A 27,021-nucleotide genomic window follows, 5' to 3' on the forward strand; every position below is an offset into this window, starting at 1 on the left:
TGCCCCCAAATTTATCGGCCCGTTCAAAGTCACCAGGATCATTAGTCCGGTGGCGGTCCGGCTCCAGCTTCCTCCGGCGTATAGGAGAATTCATCCTACCTTTCATGTGTCTAAAATAAAACCTGTGTTTCAGGCACGCATTAACCCACCGGTCCCGGTTCCCCGCCGCCACGACTTGTTGATGGGGAACCCACCTTTTCTGTCAATCGTATTTTGGACTCTAGAAGGAGGGACGCGGATTCCAGTACCTGGTGGACTGGGAGGGTTACGGCCCGGAGGAGAGAAGTTGGGTACCTGCTAGGGACATTCTGGATCACTCCCTTATCGATGATTTCAATCGACAGGTAAATTCGCCTGGGAACGCCAAGAGGCGTTCCTAGGGGGGTATTGTCACGGTTCATGAATCCACTGCCTCCTTTTCCTTTTTCTCTCTCTCTCTCTCCCGTGTTTGTGTGGGCGTGGTTCCCAATCTCGGCCTGATTGTCTGCGCCAGCTGGAATCACTTATCTTCCCTTTATATGTTCTGTAACCAGTGTTTCTTGTTGTCAGATCGTTGTTACTTCCCTGAGGTTGTGTCGTGTGTCCGTGCTCATCTCTCGCCGCCCTTGTGTGGATTATCTGCTGTGCTCCTTCCTACCCATCCGGACACTCTCCCCTGGGTTTCTCAGCACGCTCACATAGGAGGATGCGCCCTAGTCCCTGGGTCGGATTCCGTCTGAGTACAGTCTGTCTGTCCTGTTGCTGCTGTAACCTGTATTCATTAAACCATCGTTGCTTGCATCTTGCATCCGCCTCTGTATTGTTACATAACCAGTCACTACCACTACTATAACCAGTCACTACCACTACTATAACCAGTCACTACCACTACTATAACCAGTCACTACCACTACTATAACCAGTCACTACCACTACTATAAGCAGTCACTACCACTACTATAAGCAGTCACTACCACTACTATAACCAGTCACGACCACTACTATAACCAGTCACTACCACTACTATAACCAGTCACTACCACTACTATAACCAGTCACTACCACCACTATAACCAGTCACTACCACCACTATAACCAGTCACTACCACTACTATAACCAGACACTACCACTACCACTACTATAACCAGTCACTACCACTACCACTACTATAACCAGTCACTACCACCACTATAACCAGTCACTACCACTACCATAACCAGTCACTACCACTACTATAACCAGTCACTACTACTACTATAACCAGTCACTACCACTACTATAACCAGTCACTACCACTACTATAACCAGTCACTACCACCACTATAACCAGTCACTACCACCACTATAACCAGTCACTACCACCACTATAACCAGTCACTACCACTACTATAACCAGTCACTACCACTACTATAACCAGTCACTACCACTACTATAACTATAACCAGTCACTACCACTACCACTACTATAACCAGTCACTACCACTACTATAACCAGTCACTACCACTACTATAACCAGTCACTACCACCACTATAACCAGTCACTACCACTACTATAACCAGTCACTACCACTACTATAACCAGTCACTACCACTACTATAACTATAACCAGTCACTACCACTACTATAACCAGTCACTACCACCACTATAACCAGTCACTACTATAACTATAACCAGTCACTACCACTACTATAACCAGACACTACCACTACTATAACCAGTCACTACCACTACTATAACCAGTCACTACCATTACTATAACCAGTCACTACCACTACTTCTTCTTCTGTTGTTGGAAACGGTTTGATTTTATTGTTATTATAATTATTTATTGGTTTCATTTCATATTTAACTTCTTGGATATAGGGGGCGCTCTTTTAATTTTTGGATAAAAAAACGTTCCCGTTTTAAACAAGATATTTTGTCACGAAAAGACATACAGGAAGTGCCCCAGATTTTGAAGGCGCTGTGTTCCAATGTCTCCTTATATGGCTGTGAATGGGCCAGGAATGAGCTTACACTTTCTGTCGTTTCCCCAAGGTGTCTGCAGCACTGTGACGTATTTATAGGCATATCATTGGAAGATTGACCATTTTACACTACATCTACCAGATGCTCGCTTGGTGTCCTCCGTCGCAATTATTGCGTAATCTCCAGCTGCGTGTATTTTTCCATTTGCTTCCGAGGAGAAACCAAACTGCCACGAATGACTTATCATCGAATAGATATGTGAAAAAGGATTGATTCTAAACAACGTTTGCCATGTTTCTGTCGATATTCTGGAGTTAATTTGGAAAAAAGTTTGGCGTTGTAATGACTGAATTTTCTGTTTTTTTTTCTTAGCCAAACGTGATGAACAAGACGGAGCGATTTCTCCTAAACAAATAATCTTTATGGAAAAAATGAACATTTGCTATCTAACTGAGTCTCCTCATTGAAAACATCCGAAGTTCTTCAAAGGTAAATTATTTTATTTGAATGCTTTCCTTGTTTTTGTGAAAATGTTGCCTGCTGAATGCTAGGCTTAATGCTATGCTAGCTATCAATACTCTTCCACAAATGCTTGTGTAGCTATGGTTGAAAAGCATATTTTGAAAATCTGAGATGACAGTGTTGTTAACAAAAGGCTAAGCTTGTGAGTGAATATATTTCCTTCATTTCATTTGCGATTTTCATGAATAGTTAACGTTGCGTTATGGTAATGAGCTTGAGGCTATGATTACGCTCCCGGATACGGGTTTGGAGTCGCAAGAAGTTAATGTGCATTGTGTTAATTGTTGTATTACAGGGTTCATTTAAAAAATCTGTCTCAGTTTAAATAAAGGTTCTGGGTCTCCCCTCCAGAACACCTTCCCTTGCCAGGTAGATAAATACATACCTGTGGGTCTCCCCTCCAGAACAGCTTCCTTAGCCAGGTTGCGTGCACTGCGCTAGCAGAAACCACACCCCCTCCTGGGCGAGGGAGCCGATTGGCCAGTTTGGAGATGGACAGGACATTCTGACTGGTTAGAACGGGTTCCAGAGCGGCCAGGGGATCCGACACCTCATCGGTCATCTTACGGTAGTCCAGCCCTGAGGGAACATAAAACTTTACCATAACAGAGGAAACAGATATCTAATGTGCACATACAGTTAAAATGACATGTAGAAATATAGACACTACCACTCAAAAGGTTGGGGTCACTTAGAAAGAAAAGCACATTTTTTGTCCATTAAAATAACATCAAAATTATCAGAAATACAGTGTAGACATTGTTAATGTTGTAAATGACTATTGTAGCTGGAAACGGCTGATTTTTAATGGAATATCTACATAGGCGTACAGAGGCACATTATCAGCAACCATCACTCCTGTGTTCCAATGGAATATCTACATAGGTGTACAGAGACCCATTATCAGCAACCATCACTCCTGAGTTCCAATGGCACATTGTGTTAGCTAATCCAAGTTTATCATTTTAAAAGGCTAATTGATCATTAGAAAATCCTTTTGCAATTATGTTAGAACAGCTGAAAACTGTTGATCACAAGTCCTCAACTGGCAGCTTAGGCTGAGACTAAAGAAGCAGTAAAACGGGCCTTCTTTAGACTCAACAGTTGAGTATCTGGAGCATCAGCATTTGTGGAGTTCGATTACAGGCATATCTCAAAATGGCCAGAAACAAACTGAACAAAGGAACTTTCTTCTGAAACAGCATCGTCAGTCTATTCTTGTTCTGTAAGACAGAGGAAATGATAAAAGGCTATTCCATGCGAGAAATTTCCAAGAAACTGAAGATCTGGTAAACAACGCTGTGTACTACAGAGTCCTTCTGATAAACAGAACAGGCTGCAAACAGAGTCCAGTCTCTAACCAGAATAGATAAAAGAGGAGGCTGCATGGAGGCCTGTTAGACCGGTGCTACATGACAACAGTCCAGCAAGAGGACATGATAAACAGAGTCCATATTAGAGTGTCTAGTTTGATAATCAGACACCTCACAAGTCCTCAACTGGCAGCTTCATTAAATAGTACCCACAAAACACCAGTCTCAACGTCAACAGTGAAGAGGCGACTAAACCGGGATGCCGGCCTTCTAGGCAGAGTTCCTCTGTCCAGTCTCAACGTCAACAGTGAAGAGGTGACTCTGGGATGCTGGTCTTCTAGGCAGAGTTCCTCTGTCCAGTCTCAACGATCAGACAGTGAAGAGGAGACTCATGGACAGATCCAGTCCTGTCTAGATAAACAGAGTTGCAGAGGAAAGAAAAAGCCATATCTCAGATAAACAGAGCCAAGACAAAAATAAAAGATGGGCAGACAAAGAACACAGACACTGAACAAAGGAACAGTCTCTGCCTAAACAGAAGGCTGCATGATAAAGTCCAGTCTCTGTTAGACCCATGGAGTCTCTCTTCACTGTTGACGTTGATAAACAGAGTCCAGTCTCTGTAAGACAGAGGAGGCTGCATGATAAACAGAGTCCAGTCTCTCTTAGACAGAGGAGGCTGTATGATAAACAGAGTCCAGTCTCTGTTAGACAGAGGAGGCTGCATGATAAACAGTCCAGTCTCTGTTAGACAGAGGAGGCTGCATGATAAACAGAGTCCAGTCTCTGTTAGACAGAGGAGGCTGCATGATAAACAGAGTCCAGTCTCTGTTAGACAGAGGAGGCTACATGATAAACAGAGTCCAGTCTCTGTTAGACAGAGGAGGCTGCATGATAAACAGAGGAGGCTGCATGATAAACAGAGGAGGCTGCATGATGAACAGCTCTCTGTTAGACAGAGACAGAGTCTCTGTAAGGAGGCTACATGATAAACAGTCCAGTCTCAGAGTCCAGTCTCTGTAAGACAGAGGAGGCTGCATGATAAACAGAGTCCAGTCTCTGTTAGACAGAGGAGGCTGCATGATAAACAGAGGAGGCTGCATGATAAACAGAGTCCAGTCTCTGTCAGACAGAGGAGGCTGCATGATAAACAGAGGAGGCTGCATGATAAACAGTCCAGTCTCTGTTAGACAGAGGAGGCTACATGATAAACAGTCCAGTCTCTGTTAGACAGAGGAGGCTGCATGATAAACAGAGGAGGCTGCATGATAAACAGAGTCCAGTCTCTGTTAGACAGAGGAGGCTGCATGATAAACAGAGTCCAGTCTCTGTCAGACAGAGGAGGCTGCATGATAAACAGAGTCCAGTCTCTCTTAGACAGAGGAGGCTGCATGATAAACAGAGTCCAGTCTCTCTTAGACAGAGGAGGCTACATGATAAACAGAGTCCAGTCTCTCTTAGACAGAGGAGGCTACATGCATATACAACAACCATAATCAATTACAGAGAGAAAAGTGGCCTCGCTTCTTTCTAGCCATAAGCGGGAAGCAAGCCTTATTACGAAAATAAAAACCCAATTTCAATGTAAGCTTTGTCACAACATTATCCACATGAACTTTAAAGGACAACATGTCATCCAACCAGATACCGAGGTATGTGTAGGATGACACTTTTTCAATGGACAAGCCACCAGATGTGACAATGCTAACCTTCTCTGGCAGAGTTCTAACTGTCATGAACTTAGTTTGTTTGTACATTCAAGACCAGTTTGAGACCATAAAGGGAGGCCTGCAAGTGACTGAAAAGCAGTGTGGAGCCCTTCAACAGCCTGAACCAGAGAAGGAATTACATAAAGAGATGACTGTGTCATCTGTATATAGATGTAACTTTGCTGGTTGCATCCCAGTTCCCAAATCATTAATACAAAAATTGAGAACAACACAGGAGCTAAAATGGAACCCTGAGGGACACCTTTATTAATCTCTAGAAAGCCAGACTTGTGATGGTCAGTATATAACACATTGTGTTCTGTCAGAAAGATTAGTTCCTAAACCAATTTACTGCCCCTTTACTGAGACCAATGTTTCTGAGTCAAGCTAGCAACAATTCATGGTCAACTGAATCAAAGGCCTTTTGATAAATATACAAACGGAGCAACACAATGTTGCTTTTTATCAAGTTCGTTAATGTCGTCGTTTGCCACACTGCCATAGCTGCAGGTGTGGTGTTGTTCAGGTCACCAGCCTCCACTGGTGTGTGTGGTAGAAGGGCTGGTGTTACGAGGGACAGGAGGGGAGGAAGTGATGCGTGCAAATACTGTTGACAACTTCCTGTCGAGTTCAGAACACACGGGCGGGACACACACACACACACACACACACACACACACACACACACACACACGCACCACGCACACATCATAGAGCCCTGGACTAAAGTAGTGCCCTACATAGGGAATAGGGTGTCATGGAGCCCTGCTCTAAAGTAGTGCCCTGCATAGGGAATAGGGTGTCATAGAGCCCTGGTCTAAAGTAGTGCCCTGCATAGGGAATAGGGTGTCATTGAGCCCTGGACTAAAGTAGTGCCCTGCATAGGGAATAGGGTGTCATAGAGCCCTGGTCTAAAGTAGTGCCCTGCATAGGGAATATAGAGGAATGCATAGGGTGTCATAGAGCCCTGGTCTAAAGTAGTGCCCTGCATAGGGAATAGGGTGTCATAGAGCCCCTGGTCTAGGGAATAGTAGAGCCCTGGCCCTGCATAGGGAATAGAGCCCTGGTCTAAAGGTGTCATAGGGAATAGGGTGTCATTGAGCCCTGGACTAAAGTAGTGCCCTGCATAGGGAATAGGGTGTCATTGAGCCCTGGTCTAAAACAGTGATGTCCCTGGTTGTTTCCTTACCGGTAGTGACGGAGCGGAGCTTCTTGAGCAGTTTGATGTGAGTGTCAGGGGTGATGACAGAAGAGCAGTACGATCCACAACACTCCTCCAACAGGGTATAGTAATACAACAGCCTAGAAAGGAGAGGAGAATCAGGGAGAGGAGAGTCAGGGAGGGGAGAATCAGGGAGGGAGGGGAGAATCAGGGAGGGAGAGGAGAATCAGGGAGGGGAGAGGAGAGTCAGGGAGGGAGAATCAGGGAGAGGAGAGGGAGAATCAGGGAGAGGAGAATCAGGAGAGGAGAATCAGGGAGAGGAGAATCAGGGAGGGAGAGGAGAATCAGGGAGGAGAATCAGGAGGGAGAATCAGGAGAGGAGAATCAGGAGAGGAGAATCAGGGAGGGGAGAGGAGAATCAGGGGGAGGAGAGTCAGGGAGAGGAGAATCAGGGAGGGAGAGGAGAATCAGGGAGAGGAGAATCAGGGAGAGGAGAATCAGGGAGAGGAGAATCAGGGAGAGGAGAATCAGGGAGAGGAGAATCAGAGGAGGAGAATCAGAGGAGGAGAATCAGGGAGAGGAGAATCAGGAGAGGAGAATCAGGGAGGGAGAATCAGGAGAGGAGAATCAGGGAGAGGAGAATCAGGGAGAGGAGGGAGAATCAGGGAGAGGAGAATCAGGGAGAGAATCAGAGAGGAGAATCAGGGAGAGGAGAATCAGGGAGGGAGAGGAGAATCAGGGAGAGGAGAATCAGAGAGAGGAGAATCAGAGAGAGGAGGGAGTCAGAGGGAGAGGAGAATCAGGGAGAGGAGAATCAGGGAGAGGAGAATCAGGGAGAGGAGAATCAGGGAGAGGAGAATCAGGGGGAGGAGAATCAGGAGAGGAGAGGAGAATCAGGGAGGAGAATCAGGAGGGAGAATCAGGGAGAGGAGAATCAGAGAGAGGAGAATCAGGAGAGGAGGGGAGAATCAGGGAGAGGAGAATCAGAGGGGAGAATCAGGAGAGGAGAATCAGAGAGAGGAGAATCAGGGAGAGGAGGGGAGAATCAGGGAGAGGAGAATCAGAGAGAGGAGAATCAGGGAGAGGAGGGGAGAATCAGGGAGAGGAGAGGAGAATCAGGGAGAGGAGAATCAGAGAGAGGAGAATCAGGGAGAGGAGAATCAGGGAGAGAGAATCAGGGAGGAGAATCAGGGGAGGAGAGGAGAATCAGGGGAGAGGAGAATCAGGGGAGAGGAGAGGAGAGGAGAATCAGGGAGAGGAGAATCAGGGGAGAGGAGAATCAGGAGAGGAGAATCAGGAGAGGAGAATCAGGAGAGGAGAATCAGGAGAGGAGAATCAGGGAGGGAGAATCAGGGAGAGGAGAATCAGGGAGAGGAGAATCAGGGAGAGAGGAGAATCAGGGGAGGAGGAGAATCAGGGAGAGGAGAATCAGGGAGAGGAGAATCAGGGGGAGAGGAGAATCAGGGGAGAGGAGAATCAGAGAGGAGAATCAGGGAGAGGAGAATCAGGGAGAGGAGAATCAGGAGAGGAGAATCAGGGAGAGGAGAATCAGGGAGAGGAGAGGAGAATCAGGGAGGGAGAGGAGAATCAGGGAGAGGAGAATCAGGGAGAGGAGAATCAGGGAGAGGAGAATCAGGGAGGAGAGGAGAATCAGGGAGAGGAGAATCAGGGAGAGGAGAATCAGGGAGAGGAGAGGAGAATCAGGGAGAGGAGAATCAGGAGAGGAGAAGTCAGGGAGGGAGAGGAGAATCAGGAGAGGGAGGAGAATCAGGGAGAGGAGAGGAGAATCAGGGGAGGGGAGAGGAGAATCAGGGGAGGAGGAGAATCAGGGAGAGGAGAATCAGGAGAGGAGAGGAGAATCAGGGAGGGAGAGGAGAATCAGGGAGGGAGAATCAGGAGAGGAGAGGAGAATCAGGGAGAGGAGAGGAGAATCAGGGAGAGGAGGGAGAGAATCAGGGAGGGGAGAGGAGAATCAGGGAGGGAGAGGAGAATCAGGGAGGGGAGATCAGAAGAGGAGATCAGGAGAGGAGAATCAGGGAGAGGAGAATCAGGGAGAGGAGAATCAGGGAGAGGAGAATCAGGGAGAGGAGAATCAGGGAGGGAAGAGGAGAATCAGGGAGGGAGGGAGAGTCAGGAGGGGAGAGGAGAATCAGGAGAGAGAGGAGAATCAGGGAGGAGAGGAGAATCAGGGAGGGGAGAGGAGAATCAGGGAGGAGAGGAGAATCAGGGAGGGAGAGGAGAATCAGGGAGGGAGAGGAGAATCAGGGAGAGGAGGGAGAATCAGGGAGGGAGAGGAGAATCAGGGGGAGAGGAGAATCAGGGAGGGAGAGGAGAATCAGGGAGGGAGAGGAGAATCAGGGAGAGGAGAATCAGGGAGAGGAGGGGAGAGTCAGGGAGGGGAGAGGAGAATCAGGGAGAATCAGGGAGGAGGAGAATCAGGGAGGGGAGAGGAGAATCAGGGAGGGAGAGGAGAATCAGGGAGGGAGGGAGAGGAGAATCAGGGAGAGGAGAATCAGAGGAGGAGGGGAGAGTCAGGGAGAGGAGAATCAGGGAGAGGAGAGGAGAATCAGGGAGAGGAGAATCAGGGAGGGAGAGGAGAATCAGAGGAGAGGAGAATCAGGGAGGAGAGGAGAATCAGGGAGAGGGAGAGGAGAATCAGGGAGGGAGAGGAGAATCAGGGAGAGGAGGAGAATCAGGGAGGGAGAGGAGAATCAGGGAGAGGAGGGAGAGTCAGGGGAGGGAGAGGAGAATCAGGAGAGGAGAGGAGAATCAGGGGGAGAGGAGAATCAGGGAGGGAGAGGAGAATCAGGGAGAGGAGAATCAGGAGAGGAGAGGAGAATCAGGGGGAGGGGAGGAGAATCAGGGAGGGGAGAGGAGAATCAGGGAGGGAGAGGAGAATCAGGGAGAGGAGAATCAGGGAGAGGAGGAGGAGAATCAGGGAGAGGAGAGGAGAATCAGGGAGAGAGAGGAGATCAGGGAGAGGAGAATCAGGGAGGGGAGAGGAGAATCAGGGAGAGGAGAGGAGAATCAGGGAGGGGAGAGGAGAATCAGGGAGGGGAGAGGAGAATCAGGGAGGGGAGAGGAGAATCAGGGAAGGGAGAGGAGAATCAGGAGGGGAGGGGAGGGGAGAGGAGAATCAGGGAGAGGAGAATCAGGGAGAGGAGAATCAGGGAGAGGAGAATCAGGGAGGGAAGAGGAGAATCAGGGGAGAGGAGAATCAGGGAGGGAGAGGAGAATCAGGGAGGGAGAGGAGAATCAGGGAGGGAGAGGAGAATCAGGGAGAGGAGAATCAGGGGAGAGGAGAATCAGGGAGAGGAGAATCAGGGAGAGGAGAATCAGGGAGGAAGAGGAGAATCAGGGGAGTAGAGGAGAATCAGGGAGGGAGAGGAGAATCAGGGAGAGAATCAGGGAGGGGAGAGGAGAATCAGGGACAGGAGGGGAGAATCAGGGACAGGAGGGGAATCAGGGAGGGGAGAGGAGAATCAGGGAGGGGAGAGGAGAATCAGGGAGAGGAGAATCAGGGAGAGGAGAATCAGGGAGAGGAGAGGAGAATCAGGGAGAGGAGAATCAGGGGGAGAGGAGAATCAGGGAGAGGAGAAGATGGAATCAGGGAGAGGAGAAGATGGAATCAGGGAGAGAGAAGATGGAATCAGGAGAAGATGGAATCAGGGAGAAGATGGAATCAGGGAGAAGATGGAATCAGGGAGAAGATGGAATCAGGGAGAAGATGGAATCAGGGAGAAGATGGAATCAGGGAGAAGATGGAATTAGGGAGAAGATGGAATCAGGGAGAGGAAAAGAAGGAATCATGGAGAGGAAAAGAGGGAATCAGGGAGAAGAAAAGAGGGAATCAGGGGGAGGAGAAGATGGAATCAGGGAGAGGAGGAGAAGATGGAATCAGGGAGAGGAGGAGAAGATGGAATCAGGGAGAGGAGGAGAAGATGAGAATCAGGGAGAGGAGGAGAAGATGGAATCAGGAGAGGACAAGATGGAATCAGGAGAGGAGAAGATGGAATCAGGGAGAGGAGGAGAAGATGGAATCAGGGAGAGGAGGAGAAGATGGAATCAGGGAGAGGAGGAGAAGATGGAATCAGGGAGAGGAGAAGATGGAATCAGGGAGAGGACAAGATGGAATCAGGGAGAGGACAAGATGGAATCAGGGAGAGGACAAGATGGAATCAGGGAGAGGACAAGATGGAATCAGGGAGAGGACAAGATGGAATCAGGGAGAGGACAAGATGGAATCAGCGGGAGAGGAGAAGATGGAATCAGGGAGAGGAGAAGATGGAATTAGGGAGAGAGGAGAAGATGGAATCAGGGAGAGGAGGAGAAGATGGAATCAGGGGAGAGGAGAAGATGGAATCAGGGAGAGGGAGAGGGACAAGATGGAATCAGGGAGAGGAGAAGAATCAGGGAGAGGAGAAGATGGAATCAGGGAGAGGAGAAGATGGAATCAGGGAGAGGAGAAGATGGAATCAGGGAAAAGATGGAATCAGGGAGAGGAGAAGGGGGAATCAGGGAGAGGAGAAGGGGGAATCAGGGAGAGGAGAAGGGGAATCAGGGAGAGGAGAAGGGGGAATCAGGGGAGGAGAAGGGGAATCAGGGAGAGGAGAAGGGGGAATCAGGGAGAGGAGAAGGGGGAATCAGGGAGAGGAGAAGGGGGAATCAGGGAGAGGAGAAGATGGAATCAGGGAGAGGAGAAGATGGAATCAGGGAGAGGGGAAGAGGGAATCAGGGAGAGGGAGAGAATCAGGGAGAGGAGAACAATCAGAGGAGAAGATGGAATCAGGGAGAGGAGAAGATGGAATCAGGGAGAGGGAAGGAGAATCAGGGAAGGGATCAGGGAGGAGGAGAATCAGGGAGAGGGAAGAGGGAATCAGGGAGAGGAGAAGGAGGGAATCAGGGAGAGGAGAAGGGGAATCAGGGAGAGGAGAAGGGATGGAATCAGGGGAGAGGGATCAGGGAGAGGAGAATCAGGGGAGGAGAAGGGAATCAGAGGGAGAAGGGGAATCAGGGAGAGGAGAAGATGGAATCAGGGAGAGGAGAAGATGGAATCAGGGAGAGGGAGGGAATCAGGGAAGAATCAGGGAGAGGAAGGGGGAATCAGGGAGAGGAGAATCAGGGGAGGAGAATCAGGGAGGAGAAGGGGAATCAGGGAGAGGAGAAGATGGAATCAGGGAGAGGAGAAGGATGGAATCAGGGAGAGGGAGGGGAATCAGGGAGAGAAGGAGAATCAGGGAGAGGGAGGGATGGAATCAGGGAGAGGAGAAGATGGAATCAGGGAGAAGGAGAAGAGGGAATCAGGGAGAAGAGAAGAGGGAATCAGGGAGAGGAGAAGGGGAATCAGGGAGGGAGAAGATGGAATCAGGGAGAGGGAGAATTAGGGGGAATCAGGGAGAGGAGAAGATGGAATCAGGGAGAGAAGGGGGAATCAGGAGAGGAGAAGGGGAATCAGGAGAGGAGAAGAGGGAATCAGGGAGAGGAGAAGAGGGAATCAGGGAGAAGAGAAGAGGGAATCAGGGAGAGGAGAAGAGGGAATCAGGAGAGAGGGGGAATCAGGAGAGGAGGAGAAGAATCAGCGAGAGGAGAAGGGGGAATCAGGAGAGGAGAGGGGGAATCAGGAGAGGAAGGGGGAATCAGGGAGAAGAAGGGGGAATCAGGGAGAGGAGAAGAGGGAATCAGGGAGAGGAGAAGATGGAATCAGGGGAGGAGGAGAAGATGGAATCAGGGAGAAGATGGAATCAGGGAGAGGGGAAGAGGGAATCAGGGAGAGGACAAGAGGGAATCAGGGAGAGAAGGGGGAATCAGGGAGAGGAGAAGGGGAATCAGGGAGGAGAAGAGGGAATCAGGGAGAGGAGAAGGGGGAATCAGGAGAGGAGAAGAGGGAATCAGGGAGAGGAGAAGGGGAATCAGGGAGATCGAAGGGGGAATCAGAGAGAGGAGAAGATGGAATCAGGGAGAGGAGAAGAGGGGAATCAGGGAGAGAAGGGAGGGAAGATGGAATCAGGGGAGGGGAATCAGGAGAAGAAGGGGAATCAGGGAGAGGAGAAGAGGGGGAATCAGGGAGAGGAGAAGGGGATCAGGGAGAAGAAGGGAATCAGGGAGAGGAGAAGAGGGAATCAGGGAGAGGAGAAGATGGAATCAGGGAGAGGAGAAGAGGGAATCAGGGAGAGGAGAAGAGGGGAATCAGGGAGAGGAGAAGGGGAATCAGGGAGAGGAGAAGGGGAATCAGGGGGAGAAGATGGAATCAGGGAGAGGAGAAGAGGGAATCAGGGAGAGGAGAAGGGGGAATCAGGGAGAGGAGAAGGGGGAATCAGGGAGAGGAGAAGGGGGAATCAGGGAGAGGAGAAGGGGGAATCAGGGAGAGGAGAAGGGGGATCAGGGAGAGGAGAAGATGGAATCAGGGAGAGGAGAAGGGGAATCAGGGAGAGGAGAAGGGGGAATCAGGGAGAGGAGAAGGGGGAATCAGGGAGAGGAGAAGAGGATCAGGGAGAGGAGAAGAGGGAATCAGGGAGAGGAGAAGAGGGAATCAGGGAGAGAGAAGGGGAATCAGGGAGAGGAGAAGGGGAATCAGGGGAGAGGAGAAGAAGGGGGAATCAGGGAGAGGAGAAGGGGGAATCAGGGAGAGGAGAAGATGGAATCAGGGGAGAGGAGAAGTGGGAATCAGGGAGAGGAGAAGGGGGAATCAGGGAGAGGAGAAGGGGGAATCAGGGAGAGGAGAAGGGGAATCAGGGAGAGGAGAAGGGGGAATCAGCGAGGGGGAGGGAAGGGGGAATCAGGGAGAGGAGAAGGGGGAATCAGGAGAGGAGAAGGGGGAATCAGGAGAGGAGAAGGGGAATCAGGGAGAGGAGAAGGGAATCAGGGAGAGGAGAAGAGGGAATCAGGGGAGGGGGAGGGAGAGGGAGGGGATCAGGGAGGGAGAAGGGGAATCAGGGAGAGAGAAGAAGGGAATCAGGGAGAGGAGAAGAGGGAATCAGGGAGAGGAGAAGAGGGAATCAGGAGAGGAGAAGGGGAATCAGGGAGAGGAGAAGGGGGAATCAGGGAGAGGAGAAGGGGGAATCAGGGAGAGGAGAAGGGGGAATCAGGGAGAGGAGAAGGGGAATCAGGGGAGAGGAGAAGGGGAATCAGGGAGAGGAGAAGGGGGAATCAGGGAGAGGAGAAGGGGAATCAGGGAGAGGAGAAGGGGAATCAGGGAGAGGAGAAGGGGGAATCAGGGAGAGGAGAAGATGGAATCAGGGAGAGGAGAAGATGGAATCAGGGAGAGAGAGAGGGAATCAGGGAGAGGGGGAATCAGGGAGAGGAGAAGGGGGAATCAGGGAGAGGAGAAGGGGAATCAGGGAGAGGAGAAGATGGAATCAGGGAGAGGAGAAGATGGAATCAGGGAGAGGAGAAGGGGAATCAGGGAGAGGAGAAGGGGGAATCAGGGAGAGGGAAGGGAATCAGGGAGAGGGGGAATCAGGAGAGGAGAAGAGGAATCAGGGAGAGGGAAGGGAATCAGGGAGAGGAGAAGGGAATCAGGGAGAGGGATCAGGGAGAGGAGAAGGGGATCAGGGAGAGGAGAAGGGGAATCAGGGAGAGGAGAAGATGGAATCAGGGAGAGGAGAAGATGGAATCAGGGAGAGGAGAAGAGGGAATCAGGGAGAGGAGAAGGGGGAATCAGGAGAAGGGAATCAGGAGAGGAGAAGGGGAATCGGGGAGAGGAGAAGAGGATCAGGGAGAGGAGAAGGGGATCAGGGAGAGGAGAAGGGGGAATCAGGGAGAGGAGAAGGGGATCAGGGAGAGGAGAAGAGGATCAGGGAGAGGAGAAGAGGATCAGGAGAGGAGAAGATGGAATCAGGGAGAGGAGAAGAGGAATCAGGGAGAGGAGAAGAGGGAATCAGGGAGAGGAGAAGGGGGAATCAGGAGAGGAGAAGGGGGAATCAGGGAGAGGAGAAGGGGGAATCAGGGAGAGGAGAAGGGAATCAGGGAGAGGAGAAGGGGAATCAGGGAGAGGAGAAGGGGGAATCAGGGAGAGGAGAAGGGGGAATCAGGAGAGGAGAAGGGGGAATCAGGGAGAGGAGAAGGGGGAATCAGGAGAGGAGAAGGGGGAATCAGGGAGAGGAGAAGGGGAATCAGAGAGGATGGAATCAGCGAGAGGAGAAGGGGAATCAGGGAGAGGAGAAGGGGGAATCAGGGAGAGGAGAAGGGGGAATCAGGGAGAGGAGAAGGGGAATCAGGGAGAGGAGAAGGGGATCAGGGAGAGGAGAAGGGAATCAGGGGGAGAGGAGAAGAGGGAATCAGGGAGAGGAGAAGAGGGAATCAGGAGAGGAGAAGAGGGAATCAGGGAGAGGAGAAGAGGGAATCAGGAGAGGAGAAGGGGAATCAGGGAGAGGAGAAGGGGAATCAGGAGAGGAGAAGAGGAATCAGGGAGAGGAGAAGAGGAATCAGGGAGAGGAGAAGAGGGAATCAGGGAGAGGAGAAGAGGAATCAGGGAGAGGAGAAGGGGAATCAGGAGAGGAGAAGGGGAATCAGGGAGAGGAGAAGGGGGAATCAGGGAGAGGAGAAGGGGAATCAGGAGAGGAGAAGGGGATCAGGGAGAGGAGAAGATGGATCAGGAGAGGAGAAGGGGGAATCAGGGAGAGGAGAAGAGGATCAGGGAGAGGAGAAGAGGAATCAGGGAGAGGAGAAAATCAGGAGAGGAGAAGAGGGAATCAGGGAGAGGAGAAGAGGATCAGGAGAGGAGAAGGGATCAGGGAGAGGAGAAGGGGAATCAGGGAGAGGAGAAGGGGGAATCAGGGAGAGGAGAAGGGGGAATCAGGGAGAGGCGAAGGGGGAATCAGGGAGAGGCGAAGGGGGAATCAGGGAGAGGAGAAGGGGATCAGGGAGAGGAGAAGCGGATCAGGGAGAGGAGAAGAGGATCAGGGAGAGGAGAAGAGGATCAGGGAGAGGAGAAGGGGGAATCAGGAGAGGAGAAGGGGAATCAGGGAGAGGAGAAGGGGGAATCAGGGAGAGGAGAAGAGGATCAGGGAGAGGAGAAGGGGATCAGGGAGAGGAGAAGGGGGATCAGGGAGAGGAGAAGAGGATCAGGAGAGGAGAAGGGATCAGGAGAGGAGAAGGGGACAGGGAAAAGGGGGAATCAGGGATTTTGGCTAAGGGGGAATGAGGAAAACTCAGGGATACCATTTTGATGTATCTGAGTGCAGTTTGAAGGAAATAGCTAACTAGCATTAACACAATGACTGGATGTCTATGGGGATACAATCATAGCATGCTAGCAGATACCCATAGACTTCCAGTCAAATAGACATAGCATGCTAGCAGATACCCATAGACTTCCAGTCAATTAAACATAGCATGCTAGCAGAGGACCCATAGACGAATCAGTCAATTAAACATAGCATGCAAGCAGATACCCATAGACTTCCAGTCAATTAAACATAGCATGCTAGCAGATACCCATAGACGTCCCAGTCAGTCAATTAAACATAGCATGCTAGCAGATACCCATAGACTTCAGTCAGATTAAACATAGCATCCAGAGGACCCAATCCAGTCAATTAAACATAGCATGCTAGCAGATACCCATAGATCCAGTCAATTAAACATAGCATGCTAGCAGATACCCATAAGACTTCCAGTCAATTAAACATAGCATGCTAGCAGATACCCATAGACTTCCAGTCAATTAAACATAGCATGCTAGCAGATACCCATAGACTTCCAGTCAATTAAACATAGCATGCTAGCAGATACCCATAGACTTCCAGTCAATTAAACATAGCATGCTAGCAGATAGAACAGACTTCCAGTCATTGCTCTAACGCTAGTTAGCACTGGCTCATGTAACATCCTCCATTACGGGACAAAGAGACATAAACATGGTATTCACCATGTTCATCGGGCTCTGGGGACTGAGACAAAAGGGCCTCATTGCCAAAATCAGGAAGTATGCCTTTAAGGACACTGGCCAGCTGGACTTGTAGACCGTCATGGTGCTAGACGGGGACATTTTATACTAGCTCAGTTTGAGAAGAACTAGCCACAGGCCACTGCTATCCCTAATGTCAAGAATTAGCTTCATTTCAATCCCTGGATACACATACGATTCTCACCTCAATCTGATGATGTAGGAAAATTGTGAAATATGGGCGGGTCCCGGAGGAGAGGATTAAGAACCACTGTGATAGACAGTGAAGAATGAAGGAGTGTTTGTACCTGGGCAGGTGTGAGTGTTTGTACCTGGGCAGGTCTGAGTGTTTGTACCTGGGCAGGTCTGAGTGTTTGTACCTGGGCAGGTCTGAGTGTTTGTACCTGGGCAGGTCTGAGTGTTTGTACCTGGGCAGGTCAGTGTTTGTACCTGGGCAGGTCTCCAGTCAATTAAACCTAGGTCATGCTAGCAGATACCCAGGTCAGTGTTTAAACATAGGCAAGCAGGTCTGAGTGTTTGTACCTGGGCAGGTCATAGCATTTGTACCTGGGCAGGTGTGAGTGTTTTAAACATAGCAGGTCTAGTGATACCATAGAGGTCCAGTCAATTAGTGTTTGTACCTGGGCAGGTCTGTCCAGTTTAAACCTAGCAGGTCTGCAGTGTTTGTCCAGGCAAGGTCATGTGTTTGCTGGGCAGGTCTTCCAGTGTTTGTACCTGGGCAGGTCTGAGTGTAGACTTCCAGTCAATTAAACCTGGGCAGGTCTGAGTGTCCACAGACCTGGGCAGTCATTGTCTGGGCAGGTGTGAGTGTTTGCACTGGCTCAGGTGTAACATCCTGGGCAGGTCAAGAGACATAAACATGGTTTACCTGGGCAGGTCTGTGTGTTTGTACCTGGGCAGGTCTGAGTGTTTGTACCTGGGCAGGTGTTTGTACCTGGGCAGGTCTGACCGTGTTTGTACCTGGGACAGGTACTAGCTCAGTTTTGTACCACAGGTCAGTGTTTGTATCCCTGTCAGGTCTAGTGTCATTTCAACCTGGGCAGGTCTGAGTGTTTGTACCTCAAGGTGATGAGTGTTTGTGAAACCTGGGCAGGTCTGAGGTTTGTCCTGGGAGGTGTGAGTGTTTGTACCTGGGCAGGAAGAATGAGTGTTTGTACCTGGGCAGGTCTGAGTGTTTGTACCTGGGCAGGTCTGTGTGTTTGTACCTGGGCAGGTCTGTGTGTTTGTACCTGGGCAGGTCTGTGTGTTTGTACCTGGGCAGGTCTGAGTGTTTGTACCTGTCTGTTTGTACCTGGGCAGGTCTGTGTGTTTGTACCTGGGCAGGTCTGAGTGTTTGTACCTGGGCAGGTCTGAGTGTTTGTACCTGGGCAGGTCTGTGTGTTTGTACCTGGGCAGGTCTGAGTGTTTGTACCTGGGCAGGTCTGAGTGTTTGTACCTGGGCAGGTCTGAGTGTTTGTACCTGGGCAGGTCTGAGTGTTTGTACCTGGGCAGGTCTGAGTGTTTGTACCTGGGCAGGTGTGAGTGTTTGTACCTGGGCAGGTGTGAGTGTTTGTACCTGGGCAGGTCTGTGTGTTTGTACCTGGGCAGGTGTGTGTGTTTGTACCTGGGCAGGTGTGAGTGTTTGTACCTGGGCAAGTCTGAGTGTTTGTACCTGGGCAGGTGTGTGTGTTTGTACCTGGGCAGGTCTGAGTGTTTGTACCTGGGCAAGTCTGAGTGTTTGTACCTGGGCAGGTCCGTGCTTTTACACCTGCATTGTTTGTACCTGGGGCAGGTGTGTACAGTGTTTGTACCTGGGCTATATAAATAAATTTGATTTGATTTGATTTGTGTGTTTGTACCTGGGCAGGTCTGTGTGTTTGTACCTGGGCAGGTCTGAGTGTTTGTACCTGGGCAGGTCTGAGTGTTTGTACCTGGGCAGGTCTGAGTGTTTGTACCTGGGCAGGTCTGTGTGTTTGTACCTGGGCAGGTCTGTGTGTTTGTACCTGGGCAGGTGTGAGTGTTTGTACCTGGGCAGGTCTGTGTGTTTGTACCTGGGCAGGTCTGAGTGTTTGTACCTGGGCAGGTCTGTGTGTTTGTACCTGGGCAGGTGTGTGTGTTTGTACCTGGGCAGGTCTGTCCCTTCCACAGAGGTCAACACATATTTAGACATGTGCCTGTGGAAAGACTCAGGTTCTGACTTCAGAGAGTCAAATAGAGCCAAGGTGTCCACACGACCCTCGATGTCCTTGGTAGAGAGACTGAGGAGGAGGAGGAGAGGGGTAGGGAGGAGGAGACAAATATTAGAGACAAATATTTCCCTCAGATTACACAGACCCACAAACAAATCCAATCTTGATAAACTCCCATATCTACTGGGTGAAATACCACAATGTACCATCACAGCAGCAAGATGTGTGACCTGTTGCCACAAGAAAAGGGCAACCAGTGAAGAACAAACACCATTGTAAATACAACCCATATTTATGCTTATTTATTTTCCCTTTTGTACTTTAACCATTTGTACATCATTAAAACACTGTACATATATATAATATGACATTTGAAATGTCTCTATTCTGTATGTGTAATGTTTACTGTTAATTGTTATTGTTTATTTTACTTTTGTTTATTATCTACCTCACTTGCTTTGGCAATGTAAACATATGTTTCCCATGTCAATAAAGCCCCTTGAATTGACATTGAGAGAGAGACAGAGAGAGAGAAGGTGTGTGTGGTGTGTGTGTGGTGTGTGTGTGGTGTGGTGTGTTGTGGTGTGGTGTCAAATCAAATCAAATGTATTTATAAAGCCCTTCGTACATCAGCTGATATCTCAAAGTGCTGTACAGAAACCCAGCCTAAAACCCCAAACAGCAAGTAATGCAGGTGTAGAAGCAAGGTGTGTGTGTGTTGTGTGTGTCTGTGGTGTTGTGTTGTGTGTTGTGTTGTGTGTTGTGTGTTGTGTGTGGTGTGTTGTGTGTTGTGTGTTGTGTGGTGTGGTGTGTGGTGTGTTGTGGTGTGGTGTGGTGTGTGTTGTGGTGTGTGTGTGTGTGTGTGTGTGTGTCTGTGTCTGTGTGTGTGTGTGAGTGTTGTGGTGTGTGTGTGTGTGGTGTGTGTGTGGTGTGGTGTGTTGTGTGTTGTGGTGTGTGTGTCTGTGTGTGTGGTGGTGTGTGTGTGTGGTGTGGTGTGTGTGTGTGGTGTGGTGTGGTGTGTGTGTGTGTGTGTGTGTGTGTGTGTCTGTGTGTGTGTGTGTGTGTGTGTGTCTGTGTGTGTGTCTGTGTGTGTCTGTGTGTGTGTGTGTGTGTGTGTGTGTCTGTGTGTGTGTGTGTGTGTGTGTGTGTGTGTGTGTGTGTGTCTGTGTGTGTGTGTGTCTGTGTGTGTGTGTGTGTGTGTGTGTGTGTGTGTGTGTGTGTGTGTGTGTGTCTGTGTGTGTGTGTGTCTGTGTGTGTGTGTGTGTGTGTGTGTGTGTGTGTGTGTGTGTGTGTGTGTGTGTGTGTGTGTGTGTGTGTTACCCGCTGTCAGTGAAGAGGAACTCCAGGTGAGTCATATAGATGTCCCAGAGGGGAATGCAGTAGCGCTGGGCGAGAGACAGACTGATCCTCCACACGCTGTCATCCAGGGTCCTGCAACACATCAAACATCGATTTCAGGAAAACCAGGTCATTTTGGTACAAATCCCTTCTGCTACTCCTCCCCCCCTACTCACTCAGTCAGACCCAGTATGGTCTGTTTCTTGTAGTGTGTGTCGGAACTGAATCGTCTTATGTCGACCCCACGTCCCAGCCCCTGCAACACCTGGGCCTGCGTCAGGTCTGTCAGACGCTCGTTATAAACCTGGAGCTGGCCAATCAACTCCTCCACGTCCGCTGGCCAATCAGAATGGGCCGTCACGTGCTGGGTGACCAATCGGATCAGTTCCTTGGGGTCGGCCTGAGTAAGAAACAGATCACCCTTCCTCAGTCACACAGCCTCTCCAGGCAATAAAGTCACAAAAAGACATCGGGCTAAAATCGTTCAAAATAAATTGTAAATATGACACCTTCATATTAGTGAATTCAGCCACATCTGTTGCTGACAGGTGTATAAAATCTAGCACACGGCCATGCAATCTCCATAGGAACACATTTGCAGAAAAATGTCTTTAATATCTGTCTTTAGCAGATGGATCTTCCATCAATGTAATTGTCTGCATTATTTCCAATTCCCCCCCCATATACGTTTTAAATATGGAGAAATACAAACACACATTTACATATATATACACACATATACATATACACACACACAAGTATTTATGTGTGTGTGTGTGTATATTATATATATATATATGTATGTACAGTGGGGCAAAAAGTATCTAGTCAGCCACCAATTGTGCAAGTTCTCCCACTTAAAAAGATGAGAGAGGCCTGTAATTTTCATCATAGGTACACTTCAACTATGACAGATAAAATGAGGGGGAAAAAAATCCAGAAAATCTCATTGTAGAATTTTTTTTTCTTTCTGGCAGACCTGTAACTTCTTTAAGAGGCTCCTCTGTCCTCCACTCGTTACCTCCACTCGCTCTTGAAAAACGAGTTTTAATGACTCCAACATAAGTGTTTGTAAACTTCCGACATCCACACAGTACCAGCAATATGGAATCATGTAGTAACCAACAAAGTGTTAAACAAATCAAAATATATTTGATGTATTTTAGATTCTTCAAAGTAGCCACCCGTTGCCTTGACAGCTTTGCACACTCTTGGCATTCTCTCAACCAGCTTCATGAGCTAGTCACCTGGAATGCATTTCAATTAACAGGAACAGCTCAAATAAGCAAAGAGAAACGACAGTCCATCATTGCTTTAAGACATGAAGGTCAGTCAATACGGAACGTTTCGAGAACTCAAGTGAAGTTGCAAAAACCATCAAGCACTATGATGAAACCGGCTCTCATGAGGACCGCCACAGGAGAGGAAGACCCCGAGTTACCTCTGCTGCTACCAGCCCATAAATTGCAGCCCAAATAAATGCTTTTGAGGTCAAGTAACACACATCAACTGTTCAGAGGAGACTGCGTGAATCAGGCCTTCATGGTTGAATGGCTGCAAAGAAACCACAACTAAAGGACAACAATAAGAAGAAGATACTTGTCTCATTCATTTGGTCTGATGAATACAAATTTGAGATTTTTGGTTCCAACCTCCGTGTCTTTGTGAGATGCAGAGTAGGTGAATGGATGATCTCCGCATGTGTGGTTCTCACAGTGAAGCATGGAGGAGGAGGTGTGATGGTGCTTTGCTAGTGACACTCTGCTATTTATTTAGACCACACTTAACCAGTATGGTTACCACAGGGTTCTGCAGTGATACGCCATCCCATCTGGTTTGCGCTTAGTGGGATTTGTTTTTCAACAGGACAATGACCCAACACACCTCCAGGCTGAGTAATCGCTATTTGACCAAGGAGAGTGATGGAGTGCTACATCAGATGACCTGGCCTCCACAATCATCCGACCACAACCCAATTGAGATGGTTTGGGATGAGTTGGTGCTCAGCATATGTGGGAACTACTTCAAGACTGTTGGAAAAGCATTCCTCATAACGCTTGAGAGAATGCCAAGAGTGTGCAAAGCTGTCATCAAGGCAAAGGGTGACTACTTTGAAGAATCTCAAATATATTTTCATAGTTTTGATGTATAAACTATTATTCTACAATGAAGAAATTAGTAAAAAATAAAAACTGGAATGAGGTGTCTTAACTTTTGACTGGTACTATACATCACGTCTAACTAAATACAACAACACTTTTTATTTTCACCATAGCAACCTACTCTCTCTTCCCTCTTCCTCGTCTTCTATTTCTCTCTCCCTCCTCCCCCATTGTTGTGTAAAACTGTCACAATATAAAGATGTGCGAGAGCCACACAGAGCGAGACGTCAAGAAAAAATGAGGTGTCAGAAATACCAAATGTTTGATCTAATAGCGAAAGATTTTAAATATAAACACCACATGATCAAAAAAGTATGTGGACGACAGGACCACAACCCACTACTGGGAGGGAACAGGACCACAACCCACTACTGGGAGGGAACAGGACCACAACCCACTACTGGGAGGGAACAGGACCACAACCCACTACTGGGAGGGAACAGGACCACAACCCACTACTGGGGGAGGAACAGGACCACAACCCACTACTGGGAGGAACAGGACCACAACCCACTACTGGGAGGGAACAGGACCACAACCCACTACTGGGAGGGAACAGGACCACAACCCACTACTGGGAGGGAACAGGACCACAACCCACTACTGGGAGGGAACAGGACCACAACCCACTACTGGGAGGGAACAGGACCACAACCCACTACTGGGAGGGAACAGGACCACAACCCACTACTGGGAGGAACAGGACCACAACCCACTACTGGGAGGGAACAGGACCACAACCCACTACTGGGAGGGAACAGGACCACAACCCACTACACAACAACCCACTACTGGGAGGGAACAGGACCACAACCCACTACTGGGAGGGAACAGGACCACAACCCACTACTGGGAGGGAACAGGACCACAACCCACTACTGGGAGGGAACAGGACCACAACCCACTACTGGGAGGGAACAGGACCACAACCCACTACTGGGAGGGAACAGGACCACAACCCACTACTGGGAGGGAACAGGACCACAACCCACTACTGGGAGGGAACAGGACCACAACCCACTACTGGGAGGAACAGGACCACAACCCACTACTGGGAGGGAACAGGACCACAACCCACTACTGGGAGGGAACAGGACCACAACCCACTACTGGGAGGGAACAGGACCACAACCCACTACTGGGAGGGAACAGGACCACAACCCACTACTGGGACCTGTTTCCACAAGAAAAGGGCAACCAGTGAAGAACAAACACCATTGTAAATACAACCCATATTTATGCTTATTTATTTTATCTTGTGTCCTTTAACCATTTGTACATTGTTAAAACACACACACACTGCTCAAACAAATAAAGGGAACACTAAAATAACACATCCTAGATCTGAATGAATGAAATATTCTTATTAAATACTTTTTTCTTTACATAGTTGAATGTGCTGACAACAAAATCACACAAATTATCAATGGAAATCAAATTTATCAACCCATGGAGGTCTGGATTTGGAGTCACACTCAAAATTAAAGTGGAAACCCACACTACAGGCTGATCCAACTTTGATGTAATGTCCTTAAAACAAGTCAAACTGAGGCTCAGTAGTGTGTGTGGCCTCCACGTGCCTGTATGACCTCCCTACAACGCCTGGGCATGCTCCTGATGAGGTGGCGGATGGTCTCCTGAGGGATCTTCTCCCAGACCTGGACTAAAGCATCCGCCAACTCCTGGACAGTCTGTGGTGCAACGTGGCGTTGGTGGATGGAGCGAGACATGATGTCCCAGATGTGCTCAATTGGATTCAGGTCTGGGGAACGGGCGGGCCAGTCCATAGCATCAATACCTTCCTCTTGCAGGAACTGCTGACACACTCCAGCCACATGAGGTCTAGCATTGTCCTGCATTAGGAGGAACCCAGGGCCAACCGCACCAGCATATGGTCTCACAAGGGGTCTGAGGATCTCATCTCTGTAACCTAATGGCAGTCAGGCTACCTCTGTCGAGCACATGGAGGGCTGTGTGGCCCCCCAAAGAAATGCCACCCCACACCATGACTGACCCACCGCCAAACCGGCCATGCTGGAGGATGTTGCAGGCAGCAGAACATTCTCCACGGCGTCTGTCACATGTGCTCAGTGTGAACCTGCTTTCATCGGTAAAGAGCACAGGGCGCCAGTGGCGAATTTGCCAATCTTGGTGTTCTCTGGCAAATGCCAAACGTCCTGCACGGTGTTGGGCTGTAAGCACAACCCCCACCTGTGGACGTCGGGCCCTCATACCACCCTCATTGAGTCTGTTTCTGACCGTTTGAGCAGACACATGCACATTTGTGGCCTGCTGGAGGTCATTTTGCAGGGCTCTGGCAGTGCTCCTCCTGCTCCTCCTTGCACAAAGGCGGAGGTAGCGGTCCTGCTGCTGGGTTGTTGCCCTCCTACGGCCTCCTCCACGTCTCCTGATGTACTGGCCTGTCTCCTGGTAGCGCCTCCATGCTCTGGACACTACGCTGACAGACACAGCAAACCTTCTTGCCATAGCTCGCATTGATGTGCCATCCTGGATGAGCTGCATTACCTGAGCCACTTGTGTGGGTTGTAGACTCCGTCTCATGCTACTACTAGAGTGAAAGCACCGCCAGCATTCAAAAGTGACCAAAACATCAGCCAGGAAGCATAGGAACTGAGAAGTGATCTGTGGTCACCACCTGCAGAACCACTCCTTTATTGGGGGTGTCTTGCTAATTGCCTATAATTTCCACCTGTTGTCTATTCCATTTGCACAACAGCATGTGACATTTGTCAATCAGTGTTGCTTCCTAAGTGGACAGTTTGATTTCACAGAAGTGTGATTGACGTGGAGTTACATTGTGTTGTTTAAGTGTTCCATTTATTTTTTTGAGCAGTATATATATATATATATATATATATATAAAAGACATTTGTAATGTCTTTATTGTTTTGAAACTTCTGTATGTGTAATGTTTACTGTTCATTTTTATTGTTTATTTCACTTTTGTATATTATCTACCTCACTTGCTTTGGCAATGTTAACATGTTTCCCAATAAAGCCCTTCGAATTTAAAGAAAGCCACCCCAGAGATGAGAGAGAAAGAGAGAGCCATGCTGGAGGAGTTGAGGAGAGAGAACAGAGAGAGAGAGAGAGACTCTGAGAGTCTGTCCAGTGAGAGTGAGAGAGAGAGAGAGAGAGAGAGAGCAGAGAGAGAGAGTGAGAGAGAGAGAGAGAGTAGGGGAGTGAGAGAGTGCCAGTGTGTGAGTGCACGCCAGTGTGTGAGTGCAACCCCTACCACCACTGATAAACAACCCCTACCACCACAGAATACCACTGATAAACAACCCCTACCACCACAGAATACCACTGATAAACAACCCCTACAACCACAGAATACCACTGATACACAACAACCCCTACCACCACAGAATACCACTGATAAACAACAACCCCTACCACCACAGAATACCAGTGATAAACAACCCCTACCACCACAGAATACCACTGATAAACAACAACCCCTACCACCACAGAATACCACTGATAAACAACCCTACAACCACAGAATACCACTGATACACAACAACCCCTACCACCACAGAATACCACTGATACACAACAACCCCTACCACCACAGAATACCACTGATAAACAACCCCTACCACCACAGAATACCACTGATAAACAACAACCCCTACCACCACAGAATACCACTGATAAACAACAACCCCTACCACCACAGAATACCACTGATAAACAACAACCCCTAACACCACAGAATACCACTGATAAACAACCCCTACCACCACAGAATACCACTGATAAACAACAACCCCTACCACCACAGAATACCACTGATAAACAACAACCCCTACCACCACAGAATACCACTGATAAACAACAACCCCTACCACCACAGAATACCACTGATAAACAACCCCTACCACCACAGAATACCACTGATAAACAACCCCTACCACCACAGAATACCACTGATAAACAACCCCTACCACCACAGAATACCACTGATACACAACAACCCCTACCACCACAGAATACCACTGATAAACGTAACGTAATCAACACTGCTAGCTAGCCAGCTAGCCCCCGAATAGTAGCATTGTAGAAACTTTACACTCAACGACTTGATTAGTGTAGTGTCAACAACGCAGCCACTGCCAGCTAGCCTACAAAGTCAACAACGCAGCCACTGCCAGCTAGCCTACCTCAGCAGTACTGTATCATTTTAATCATTTTAGTCAATTAGATTCTTGCTACGTAAGCTTAACTTTCTGAACATTCGAGACGTGTAGTCCACTTGTCATTCCAATCTCCTCTGCATTAGCGTAGCCTCTTCTCTAGCCTGTCAACTATGTGTCTGTCTATCCCTGTTCTCTCCTCTCTGCACAGACCATACAAACGCTCCACACCGCATGGCCGCAGCCACCCTAATCTGGTGGTCCCAGCGCGCACGACCCACGTGGAGTTCCAGGTCTCCGGTAGCCTCTGGAACTGCCGATCTGCGGCCAACAAGGCAGAGTTCATCTCAGCCTATGCCTCCCTCCAGTCCTCGACTTCTTGGCTCTGACGGAAACATGGATCACCACAGACAACACCGCTACTCCTACTGCTCTCTCTTCGTCCGCCCACGTGCTCTCGCACACCCCGAGAGCTTCTGGTCAGCGGGTGGTGGCACCGGGATCCTCATCTCTCCCAAGTGGTCATTCTCTCTTTCTCCCCTTACCCATCTGTCTATCGCCTCCTTTGAATTCCATGCTGTCACAGTTACCAGCCCTTTCAAGCTTAACATCCTTATCATTTATCGCC

The 27,021-nt window shown here is 49.0% G+C and overlaps 1 protein-coding gene across 1 annotated transcript in view; it reads right to left on the reverse strand.

Annotated features, from left to right (window-relative positions):
* The window catches only part of nbas (NBAS subunit of NRZ tethering complex), a 337,178-nt gene that overhangs the window by 110,535 nt on the left and 199,622 nt on the right, over nucleotides 1-27,021 (reverse strand). Inside the window, 5 exon segments of the mRNA XM_065026122.1 lie at nucleotides 2,860-3,053; nucleotides 6,686-6,798; nucleotides 18,668-18,802; nucleotides 20,054-20,164; nucleotides 20,248-20,471. Coding sequence (XP_064882194.1) covers nucleotides 2,860-3,053; nucleotides 6,686-6,798; nucleotides 18,668-18,802; nucleotides 20,054-20,164; nucleotides 20,248-20,471 — 777 coding nt within the window.

Source organism: Oncorhynchus nerka, linkage group LG13 (assembly GCF_034236695.1).
Source record: "Oncorhynchus nerka isolate Pitt River linkage group LG13, Oner_Uvic_2.0, whole genome shotgun sequence".
NCBI classification, from domain to species: domain Eukaryota; kingdom Metazoa; phylum Chordata; class Actinopteri; order Salmoniformes; family Salmonidae; genus Oncorhynchus; species Oncorhynchus nerka.